The following is a 12,487-nucleotide window of genomic DNA, read 5'->3' on the forward strand; positions in this document are numbered from 1 at the left end:
CAGCTGGCACCAGACAGGGGAGGAAGAAGCCCTCTATTTTCCAAACTTGTTATCATGCTGTGTTATTACTGCCTCAGTAATGAAAAAGGACAAGAAAAGTCAATGAGCCCATATGGCTTTGTCCAAAACATCTGTTGGGTGGAGGGAGTCCCCGCTTCCCTGGCTTCGTGCTTCTCTGTGGAATCTCTATCAGGGAAGTCCTCTGGCTTCTTCCGGCCCTCCCTCCGCCCTCTCTGGGCAGATGGGGAGAAAGATCTGGAGGGTGGGGGGTGGGGGCTGCAATAGTGTCACTGGCAGCATCTACGGGGATGGGTCTACCCCGGGGGAATGACAGGTACCCGGTCCCCGCCTTCCCTCCCTCCTCTGTCACCCATGAGATCATGTGGCAAGTGAGGGTGGTGGCAGGTCTGCAGATGGCCTCCTTGTCACTCCAGGAGTCAGCCCCATTGGGCCGCATGGAGAGGCTCTTCCAAGCACGGACATGGTTAAAAGCCCCACAGAAGACTTCCGGGAAGGCTTCTGCCCCAGGTCTCCTTCTCTGGGACCCAGCCCAGCCCCCAAGACCCAGTGCTGCAGCCACAGACGCCTCTGGGCACACTCACCGTCTGCTGGTCCCGGCAAGGCTGGCAGGTGTACTCGAAGCTAGCAAACTGGCAATACCTGGCGGGCCCGCAATCCTCGTCAATGATGCACTCCTGGGGAGGGGGAGGGGGTGGCTTCATCAGCGGAAGGCAGAGCAGCAAACCCGCAGTGTCCCATTTTATCCCAGCACGCCCCCCCCCCCCCGGCTCAGGGTTCTCCAGACTCCCCCTCACTCCACGGCCATGTGGACTCCTGCTCCTCAGTATCCACACCCTCCAGGCCGGGCGGGGCCCTCGCCCACACAGGGCGCCTGGGCCTCTGCCCTCCAGGACGCCGACCCAGTTCACACAATGGCATCTGTGTGCAGCCCCCGCCTCACATACCCAGGGCGGGGAGCACGGAGACTCGGGGCCATCTCCAAGCAGAGCAGATGGATTTAATAAAAGAGCTAATGAGTTCCAGCCCCAGGCGGCTGCACAGGAGGGGCTGGAGCCCAGGCTGCTGACCATGAAGGAAAGGGCCGCAGAGGGTTCCCGTGGCCCCCCTCCTCAGAGTCCCGGGTCTGGGGCTGCCAGGCAAGGGCAGTTGCTAGCTTCCAAAGGAAGGAGGGCGGCTGGCATGGGACCTGCAGCCCAGCTGGCTGGAGAAGCGGGGGAGAGAGGGAGGCCGTGGGAGCGGGCTGGTCGGGAAGAGTCCCCTTACACCAAACTAGCCACGCCGTCTGGGGCCCCGTGGCCTCTCTGCACCTCCGTTTCTAGGTCAGAGGCAGGGAAAGTCATCTCTACCTGCTGTCGGGCGGAGCCACGAGGTGGATCAGGGGGCATGGAGCACCCCTGGGGCTGGCACCCTGCCGGGTCCTCCTAGTAGGGCTTCCTCCTGGCCTCCCCATGGCAAGTGGGGCAGCTCTGCGAGAGGGGTCCTTGCTCTCAAGAGGAGGGGTCAATATTTGTCCTGTTCCATACCAGCAACCCTAAAATGCCAGCATGCCACCATCGTGGTTTTTACAGGTGAGAAAACAGGCTCAGAAAGGGGCAGAGGGCTGCCTCAGCGCAGGGTTGGGTCATGGGCTGTGCCCCCAATCTGTCTGAACCCCAGAGCCTGTCACGGCCTGAGAAGTCCACGGCGCTGTAAGTAAGCCATAAGACCACCACCCGCTCCTAGACACATTCGGCTCAGCCAGAAGCATCCAGGTCCAGGCACTGCTTCCAAAGCAGAGAAGCAAGAGAATGGGGTGGGAGAGAAGAAAGGAGAGCCAACAGGCAGGGAGTAGTTTCTCTGAATCTGGCCATGTCTTGAGGCACTGGGATGTAAACACGAATACGAAAAAGTCCTTACCCTCAAGAACTTCTAACTCCATTGAAAACAACCCCCTGCCCCCCCCCCCAAAAAAAAACTAACAGAAAAGGAGACAAAAGACACAGACAACTTACGAAAACAAAAACCCTTCTGCCTCTTCACACAGAAAAAGATGTTCAACCTCACACTTGAAAAAATGTGACTTAAAAGAGCAGGATACCATGTTTTCACTTAGAATGGACCCAATTAAAAAGGTTGATGATATCTGTGGTAGGCAGAGAAATACCCCTTCCCCAAATGTCCGACTCCTTGGAACCCGGGACGCGTCACATTACAAGGCAGGGGGAAATTAAGGACACAGGTGGAATTCAGGCTGCTAGTCAGCTGACCTGATGGTAAGGAGAGACTCCTGGTTATCCAGGTGTGCTCAATGTCATAAGGGGCTTTGAAAATGGAGAGGTGGGGGGCAGAAGAAGGGTCAGTGTCAGAGTGATGCCACGTGAGAAAGACTCCAGACTTCACTGGTTCTGAAGATGGAAGAGGGCCATGGGCTAAGGATCTATCTCTCCTAGAGCCTCCAGAAGGATCTCAGTCCTGCTGATACTCTTTAAGATTTCAGCCCAGTGAGTCTCGAGTGGGACTCCTGATCTCCAGAACCATAAGATGACCAATTTATATTGTTGTAAAACCACCAAATTTATGGCTGTTACAGCAGGGATAGGAAACATTATAATATCCCATGTTGGTAGGGATTTGAGAAAATTGGCGTTGCCAGATGCTTTGGGGGTAATTAAAACTGAGCTGGATGTTTTTTGCAGGCAATTCATCAGTTTCTATAAAAAAAATTTAAATGTGTATCTCCCGACCTCCTAATTTCTCTTCCAGATGATTATCCTCAGAAACACTTGTTCATATGGACAAATATCAGAGCACAGGGATTTATTTTTTAAAGGGTTTATTTGTTTTTGAGAGAGAGGGAGAGTGCAAGCAGAGGAGGGGCAGAGAGGGAGGGGGACAGAGGATCTGAAGCAGGCTCTGTGCTTACAGCAGTGAGCTTGATGAGGGGCATGAAATCACAAACATGAGATCATGACCTGAGGTGAAGTCAGAGGCTCAACCGACTGATCCTCCCAGGTGCCCCATGGATTTTATTTTTTTAAGTAGGCTTCTTTCTCAGGGCAGAGCCCAATGTGGGGCTTGAACTCATGACCATGAGATCAAGACCTGAGATCAAGAATCAGATGCTTACTTGACTGAACTATCCAGGCGTCCTGGAATACAGGAATGTTTAAGGCTATACTGTTATTTTATTGTAATCCAGAAATAATGTGAAAGCCCAATGAGAGGGAACAAATTAAATGATCGTATATGTGGTCACTTCTTCGGGAAATGCCAGAGGGCGGACATTACAAAGAATGCGGTAGCACTGTTTACAATGGCTCAAGAAATAAAAAGAACAAATGGAGGACCTGCAGAATTCCACTTTTGTGAAGCACAATAACTGTGCGATCCATGCCTGTGCCCAGCACGGTGCCTGGCATATAGAGGGCACGCGATAGTTAAGCGTGGAATGGATGAAACCCCTTGATTGTTACTGTGGCAATCAGGCCAACAAAATGGCGATCATTAGCAAGGATTTGGGAACCAAAGCAAAAAACATACATATTCCATTAATCTGGCTTCCCGTTTCCCAAGAATCCTGCAGACTTGGAATTTTCCTCTATATATGCTTCCTCTTCCAGATCTTTAATTTAAAAAATATGTACAGGCAAACCATAAGAAACTCTTAAAAACTGGGAATAAACTGAGGGTTGATAGGGGGTGGGAGGGAGAGGAAAGTGGGTGATGGGCATTGAGGAGGGCACCTGTTGGGATGAGTACTGGGTGTTGTATGCAAACCAATTTGACAATAAATTTCATATTAAAAAAAAAATAAATATGTATATATGAACTACAACCTTACTAGCACCAATCCCTGGGAGGCACTGCTATTTACCAATCTCCATCAGGAGGGGTGCACATGTATCCTTTGGAATATCTTCCTTACCCTAATGACAAAGCATTCCCTGCAAAGCCACAGCAAAGTAACTCATTTTCTTCCAGATATGAAAATATTTTTGGCACGGAACACTGCCAAACACTTCTGAAAAGCCTCAATACACTAAACCTACAGGTTTCCTTTGCTGACATGTTTTTGCTAACTACCAGAGAGCTCTGGTAAGTTAGTTCAGCATGACTTCCCCTGGAGAAAGCCGGGTGCTTTTGTTCTAATAATCCGGCAGCTTGTTGGTTGTGGGTATGTCCTCTCAGCAGCCCTGGCGACTATTCTTTAAGAACTGTGATCATCCTGGAAACCCTGGAAGTCCAAGGTGTGAAGAAATCATAAAGGCAAAAAAGCACAAACTTTGAATCCTGGTTTTTTTCACTGAGTACCTGTGTGACCTTGGGATATTAATTCAACCTCTTTTGAAAATGAGGGTGATAACAGGACCCACTTCACAGGGCTGCTGTGTTGAGTTAGTGCTCTGTAAATGGTGGCCATAGCAACACAAAGCTGGACAGCCCATGCCCATCTGATGCCTTATCCCCATGGAGCACTAACCCCCCTGCCAGGGGACCAGCTTGTCGGAAGGAAAGTCTAAACAGGGGCTGCTGTCTCTACCAGCAACTCTCTGTTTCTATCCCTGGAAACACTTGAGGATTTCGCTATCTAGTCCTGACTTATCTCTATCCAGAGAGTGTCAGATCCATGGGCAGTGACCTGTACACCCAATAGGAGTAAAGTTCCTGGAGCAGAGTGGCTTCTCCTTGTATGAAGATCAGGCTTTCCGTAGAAGGTTGTTGTTAGGATGTCCTTGGAACCACAGTAGAGGGGACGGCCATCTTGCCAGCGCAACCCAACCAAAAGCCCCTAGTAGCTGCCAGAACGAATTGGAGGTCAACCAATCACCGAGCGACAGCACGACCTGACGCGAAAAAGGCCCACCCGGACCTAAACCCAGAACCGCTGCAGCTTAAAAACCCCACCCCACCACACCTGGGGGCGACTTCCCTGACTCCTCTCCCTCTCTCCCTGAGTCACGGAACCTTGCCTGAGACCTTAGTTCCCAAATAAAGCCTTTGACTGCTAAAATTTTTTAGCCTCTGACTCCTATCTTTACCCTGCCTTATGCCTGATCCTAACAGTTGTTAGTTTAAGTGTCTCCACTAAAGACTCCTTAACTGCAGGAGGCAAGGTCCCAAGTATCCTGGGAACAGGTCAGGTCCTCCCATCTTAAAACTGAGTAGATGGGAGGTGGGGAGTGTGGTGGACATGGGTTGGTGCCTCCTAAGTAGAGCCAAGTCTGGAGCTGAGAAATCCAGGATTTTACTACTTTAAAATTTTTCTTCTTTTGTTATGTTTATTTATTTTAGAGAGAGAGAATCAGAGTGTGAGCAGAGGAGGGGCAGAGAGAGAGGGAGACACAGAATCTGAAGCAGGCTCCAGGCTCTGAGCTGTCAGCACAGAGCCCGATGTGGAGCTCGAACCCATGGACCGTGAGATCATGACCTGAGCCGAAGTTGGAGGCTTAACCAACTGAGCCACCCAGGCGCCCCTATTCTTTCTCAAAAAAAAAAAAAAATTATTTTTTTGAGATAGAGCGGGCAAGCAGGGGAGGGGCAGAGAGAGAGGGAGAGAATCCCAAGCAGGCTCCACACTGCCAGTCCAGAGCCTGAAGCGGGCTCGAACCCACAAACCGTGAGATCGTGACCTGAGCCGGAATCATGAGTCTGATGCTTTAACCAACTGAGCCACTCAGGCATCCGCAGGATTTTATTCTCTTTAGTAGTTCCAGCTCCTCTTCCCTGTCCACATGTGGGCCGACGTCTTAAGGGGGCCTCGGCACCCAGCTAGGTGCAGGATGGCTGAGGAGGTGAGTTCTGAAGGCTTGGCTGCTTCCCTATCTAAGGGGCCGTGGAGGTTCTGGGCTTGGGGTACCTCTTGGACCATTAGGACCAGAAGAGGGAACCCATGCTACACCAAGGCAAAACTAAAGACACACAGCAGTGTAGACTGTCGGGGTCACCTGAGTGCCACAGAGCAGCTGGGATGAGATGTTACAGAGTGTCCTTCAGAGCCGCAACAGCCCTGGCACAACAGGCCCACCGGTGCCTGCCACTCGGCACAAACTCTCTTTAAGCCCCTCAACAGGGTCTTATTACCCCCACTTCACAGACCAAGAAGCTGAGGTTTAAGGTGGTGGATCCGCCCAGTCACCCAGCTCAGACGTGAAGTCAGGAGTTCAACCCTCCAGGCAGGCTCTTTCCACCTCCTAGGAAGATCACCATTTTTCTCCTTCTTCAGCCTCACCAGTGTCCTGTCCCTCAGTCACAGCTCAGCAGAGCCTGCCAGGGACACACCTCCCCAGTGACAGAAGACAGGAACTCAGGGCCCAGGCCATGGCCCCTGGGCATCTGGGTCTCGGGTCGCTAGTGTCCCGGCTTTGGGGCTCCTCTCCAGGCCTGGCCACTCCCTGTCTGTGCCGCTCCTCCCTCCAACTGACAAACAGCCTAGAGGCTGGCCGTCAGGACAGAAGCCATTCCGAGGATCTGGTCTGTGCAGTCTGGAGGAGGACGGAGCTATATTTAGCAAGCTCTGGCCAGAGGCCCCGCAGGGCTCAGTTCAGATGCTGCGGGAGGTGGGGCAGGCGGGGAGCACACCAGAGATCTGGCAGGATGCCGGGCCTGGAAACAGCCCCGGTGCGTCGACACGATCATGAAATAGTGGAAAATGGCAAAGGTGCTGTTCTGCGTCTTTGATTTTGCGTTCAGCGTTTATCAGAGGAGAGTGGCTCCGAGGAGGCAGAAGCCCAGAGCAGTGGGGAGAAAAGAGCACAGCAGCCCCGTCAGGCTTTCCTCAGCACACGTGCAAGGCGAGCGGCATGGGGCTTCTCTGTGGCCCTTGTGCTACCGCGCTGGGCTTTCCCACCCTGGCCAGGGGCACTGCCCACTCTCCTTGGGAGCCCCGGACCGTCTCGTTCTCGTGACCAGGGCCATCCACGGTGTCTGCTCCAGCCCAAGGCCTAACTCCTTCCCTGGGAAGGAGTGAGGACACACGGAACGGAGGCCCAGGGGTCCTCCACCGACAGAAACTTGCTCATCCCCAGAGCTTTGTGCGCCACGGCTGGAGGGGAGAGGATGGCGGTGGATGCTCGGAGAGCACCTACTATGTGCCAGCACTCACTTGAGCCTTAGTGGGTTCCCCGGTCCTCGCAGCACCCTGTGAGGTCAGCGCCCATGACGTACCCCCCAGCATGGGCTTGGCTGCCATTCACGAAAAGGATACAGGAAGAATGAACAGATGAACTCTTTCTCAACCTCCATTCTGCAGGTAAGGAAATTGAGGCTCAGAGCCCAAAGTCACTGATGGCGTTTGAAAACCCAAGATAATGTAAACCCAAGTTTGTCAGATCTTCCCGCGCAAGCCAAGGTTCACTCTTCCCACCGCACCTGCTGCCTCCAAATGCCCAGCGTGGGTTGAATTGTATGCCCTGTAGTTCATACGCCGAAGTCCTAACCCCAGTACCTCGGGGATCCTATTTGGAAATAAGATTATTACAGATGAGTTACTGAAGATGAGGTTATTAGGGTGGACGTGGTGTCCTTATAAAAGGGAAGTTTGGACACAGAGACACATGGAGGAAAGCTGATATGAGACAGTAGACGGCCATCCACAAGCAAGGAGAGAGGCCTAGACCTGTCCTTCCCTCACAGCTCTCAGAAGGAATGGGCTCAACACCTCGACCTGGGACTCCTAGCCTCCAGAACTGAAAGAGAATACATCTGAGTCACCCAGGCTGAGGTGCTTTGTTCCCTTAGGAATCCAACACAAGCCCCTGCCCCCAGCAAGCTACGGCCATATCTTCTCCATCTTGGAGATTCCACCGCATTCGGCCTCTGTCCTGAGTGTCAGTATTTCCCTGGGGGAAGGTGACAGAGAGGAGGCCAGTGGGGAGGCACTGGCATATTCTGAAGGCTGTCGAACCTCAGGGACCAGAGCATGGTTTCCTGGCTGAGCCCCACCCCCCATCAACCAGAAAGTTCTAGGCTCTGGCACCCCAGGCCCAACTTGTTACTTGAGGTTTGGGTGAGTGGTCTTTTCCTGGCCCTGAGCATGGGGTTCTAGGCCCTGAATGCTCCCAGGATGACAGATGGTATGGTCTGTGCGATAAACTGATGACCCACCTGCATGTGGGGCTATTGTCTGAGCTCTGGCCCTCCTGAACAGAGATGCTCCCGTGGAGCAGAGCAGACCATGGGGAACAGTCGTCCTGATCCGCCCAGGACTGGGGGCTGCCAACACCAGAAGGTCAGGGGCATACAGGAGAGCCGTCCCTGTGTGGAGTGCACGCTCCCACACTCCCCTCTCCAGCCCCATCCCTGCACTCGCCACACTGCTGGCTTACTCATTTCCCCACGCCCTCATGGCCACCCGGTGCCAAGTGTACCTGGGGTGGCATGAGGGGCAGACAGGTTTGGCGCCCATGCCTGGGCTTGACTATGGGTTCACTTACAAGCTGGGTGATCTTGGGCAAATTACTGAGCCTCTCTGTGCCTTGGTTCGCTTATCTGTAAATTGTGAACCTCGTGAGGTTGTCATGCAGATTAAAAGAGATGACAGGTGGGGTGCCTGGGTGGCTCAGTCGGTTGAGTGTCTGACTTCGGCTCAGGTCACGATCTCACGGTTCATGAGTTCGAGCCCTGCGTCAGGCTCTGTGCTGACAGCTCAGAGCCTGGAGTCTGCTTTGGATTCTGTGTCTCCCTCTCTCTCTGCCCCTCTCCCACTCATGCTCTGCCTCTCAAAAATAAATAAGTGTTTAAAAAAAATTTTTTTTAAGAGATGACAGGTGCACCTGCTTAGAACAGTGCCCAGGCCCCAGGATGTAACCCCTCAGGGCGCACCTCCATCTGCAATGCTTAACTCACAGCGGGAGCTTAAAGGTGGCCATGAAAAGGCTTGAACAACCTTCTAAGCTTCAGTTTGAGCCGGTGCATTTTGTCCCATTAATGGAATGCCTCTCCTAACTGCAAAGGCCCAGAGTATCAGGTCAAGCCAGGGCTCGTCATCCATCACCATAAGACCACCTCCTGTTTCACCCTGGAGCCCAACCCAGTGCTCTACGGAGATAGGTCAGACCCTGGGAGCAGGCAGGCAGGGGGCCCTGACGCTGCCTCTGCAGGACAGCAGGGTCCCCAAGGCTGGGCCCTGGTGCAAGATCAGGAGAGGTGCCATGAGAAATCAGCAAGGAGCTTCCCTTCAAGCTCTACGAGATTGCCAAATCAGGCTTTCCTGCCCCGTGGGTCTTTATTTGACCTTAAAACCAGTCCAGTCACAGGAACCTATAAACCACACATGGGTCTCGAACGCAGCAGGGCACCCCCAGCCTCTCCTGGACCCTGCCCTGGAAACTTTCAGCCAGCTCAGGACAGGTAGGGGGCCCCAAACCTCACCAAGAGTTCTGGCCTGACCCACGAAGCAGAGATCACCCTGTGGAAAAACCCAGGCAGGAGCCAGGAGCCGACGCCAGCCATTCTTTTCCTGAAGTTCCAACGTGTGCAGAAGCGTGGGTCTCCTGGGGCCATTCCCCCAATTCTTCCTTCCCCAAGTCACACAGCCCATGAAACAGGAGCCTGCACCCCACAGCTGGGCGGGCACACCACCTGTGGAGAACACCTGCTCCCGACCCTTTAGTGCCATGGATGGTTCCGGAAACAGTCCTGCAGTTCTCGTTCTCCTCCTGCCCCTGCCCCCAGCACATGCAGCCCCCTGACCCTGGGCCCTCTGGCAGCCTCCTCGCTGCTCCAGCCGCCCAGGGAGCCTTCACACCCACCAGTGGTCCTCAGGGCTGGAGACGGGGTGTTCCAGACAAAAGCCTTTCCTCCACCCGGGGCCCTGTCGTGCTGCCAGCCGAGGGAGACGGCCAGCCTCACACTCAGAACTTCCCAGCACATTCTTTAGGCCTGAGTGAGGTTTCCCCTGTCAAAGTCACGCCCGTATTTAATTCCAAAGGAAATTCCTTCCTGTGCCCGAGCTCTCCCTAACCAACTGAGCACCATCGCCCCACCAACGTTAGAAACCGTGCGGGGAGCCCTCTGCACACCCCACACCATTCCTGGGGTCTTGGGGTCTGCACCGTCCCCACCCCCACAGACAGTGGGGTGGGACCCCTGGGCCTCGCCTGGGTCTGACCTTTGCCAGACACATCTAGGACACAGTCGGCGCTCTACACGCAGAAGGTGCCTCCTGCTCAAGTCATCAGGAGCCTGCCAGGAACTCCGGGTCCCAAAGCACCAACAACGTCGCAGCAGCCAGGACTGCAGCACCCCCCAGGTCCCCCAGTTTGAGGAAAGGACTCAGTCCCACCGACCCCCACCACTGTCTCCTTGCTTGGACCCGCATGAGACCCCTTAGTTTTGGGGCCTCGCAGTGGTAGGACCGCCAGATTTAGCAAATTAAAATACAGGATGAATCTGAAATCCGTATTTCGGATATGTGGAGAATAGTTTCGTACAGTAGGCCCCGAATATTGCATGGGACAGACTTAGACTAAAAGTTACTTTCGTGTTAGACATCTTGTGTTTCATCTGCCAAATCTATCAGTTCAGCAGGAGTGTTTCTTGGAGGAGAGACAGTGAGATTGGCCTTGGGCAGAAGGAGGATGAAAAGGAGGGACCAGTGGCCACAGAAAAGGGTGGCCTCAAAGATACCCATGAGGATGAGCCAGCAAGGACATCGGGGAGCCCCTCTTGACGCTGGGCCGTCAGCTGGGAGCAGAGGACCACCAGGAGTCCGGCCCGTCCATCAGGGGCTGTGCGTGCAGGCACAGCTTCTGGACTTCTCATGTTTCCTGTACACCAGAGTTGTCCTACACCCTAGATGCTGACTCATGTAATTTCCACAACAATCCGCTGAGAGAGGTACTTTTATTATTTCTGTTTTATAGATAAGGAAACAAAGGCACAGAAAGCTCAAGACACTTGCCCAAAGCCGCACAGCTTGTGAGCAGCAAGGTTGGAATGTGAACCTAGACCTGCTGGCTCCTAGCTAGGTCAGACAAGGAATGGGAGCCAGGATCCAGAAGCCTGTGGGGCCTTGCCCTTCCCAGCCAGCCCTGCCCTCCACCCGTGAGCATTTCCTTCCGGGGTAAGAAGATCCCCAACAGAAGAGGGGGGCACAATCCCTGGTACCAGGAAAGGCACAAATCGTGCAAGTGAACCCCAACTTTCCTAGCTGCTCTGTCTCTCCCATCCACTGGGGGATACAGCCCACCCCCCCTTGTGCTTTCCAATCACAGGGGGCGCCACTGCGCCCTCCTCTCAGGGAAGCAGAGGCGGGGCTAGGCTGGGCCCCATTGTCAGTAGCCCCTCCCTGTCCTGCTATTTCTGTTGAGGACCCACAGGCCTGTGGTGGCTGCAGCCCCAGTGCCCCGTTCGGGCTGAAGTCCCACAGGGGACTCTAGGAGAAATGCTTCCAGTAACGGGCAGAGAGCCAGGTTCTTGCCAGGTTCCCAGGAACTGAATCCGGACTGGATCCCAGGAGGAGACGCTGAGTGCCAGAGAGAGACAAAGCAGGCTTCATTCCTTCCAGCTCCTGCCCCGAGAGGTCTCTATCCCTGCCCCGCTCCTTCTAGGGCCTGGAAATTGGGAGAGAGGGGCTCCCTCTCAGACTCATACACAAAAGTGAGGCCGCCTCGCCCACAAGGGAGGGCTTGATGGCCCTCACAGAGGGCCCTACCCACCTACTGAGGTCACACCTCATTCCCGGCACCATTCTTGTAGCAAAGAGGCTGGCTGCCAGCCTCTCCTCCAGGCTCCTGCTGCAGCCCGAATTATCTTCCTAAAACACAAACCTGATTACGTACATCCCCAATCACAGCGGTTCAGAAAGCCCCAGCAGAGCCCTGGAGAAAGCAGACGAGCGACTAATTCAATCAACACCTAACAGAAGGAGACAAGCTGCCCTCCAGGCCTGGGAACGGCCAGACTGCATCTGTGACACTAGCATAATAAAATGATGTGACAAGGGGGCAGTGAGTAAAAACACAGGTGTGTCCCCCAGTGACCTGGGAGGGGGCGCCCGGGGTTCAGGCGGTGGGGTCTCTCACTCTGGCTGCAGCAGGCAGCACCTGGAACCTGTGAACTGCCCTCCATATACTGTCTTCCCATGGCTTGAATTCTTATCCAGTAACCTTCAGACAGCCAACCTGGCTCCCCAGGACCTCGGCACCAGATAGGGGGTGTCCTGGATGGGGTCTCAACGTTTCTGCCACTGCAAAGAGGCGCTCCTCACTTTCGCAAATTAACAACCTTGCTCTTTGGTTTACGCACCAGTGAGGTCGAGACATAGTTGGCAAGAGGGCCAAGAATGCCCAGTCTCTGGACGTACAGGGCTCAAGGGTCCTGGATTCTAGTAAATTCACCAAGGTTGTGAGTCCCCACAAGACCTTCACCCTAAGGACACTCTACCTTGCAACTCACTGTCTTTCTACCTTCCCTGCCAACCATAACCTGCAGTCTAAACTCTGCATGGCACACAGAGCCTGTAACAGTTCCCAATCTACTTTCCTGT

At 54.0% G+C, this 12,487-nt stretch overlaps 1 protein-coding gene across 1 annotated transcript in view; it reads right to left on the minus strand.

Annotated features, from left to right (window-relative positions):
• The window catches only part of DKK3 (dickkopf WNT signaling pathway inhibitor 3), a 46,823-nt gene that overhangs the window by 4,238 nt on the left and 30,098 nt on the right, over positions 1–12,487 (minus strand). The window contains exon 5 of the mRNA XM_019812064.3: positions 603–695. Within this exon, the coding sequence (XP_019667623.1) occupies positions 603–695 (93 nt within the window). The remainder of the gene's footprint in view (positions 1–602; positions 696–12,487) is intronic.

This window comes from Felis catus, chromosome D1 (genome assembly GCF_018350175.1).
Source record: "Felis catus isolate Fca126 chromosome D1, F.catus_Fca126_mat1.0, whole genome shotgun sequence".
Lineage (NCBI taxonomy): Eukaryota > Metazoa > Chordata > Mammalia > Carnivora > Felidae > Felis > Felis catus.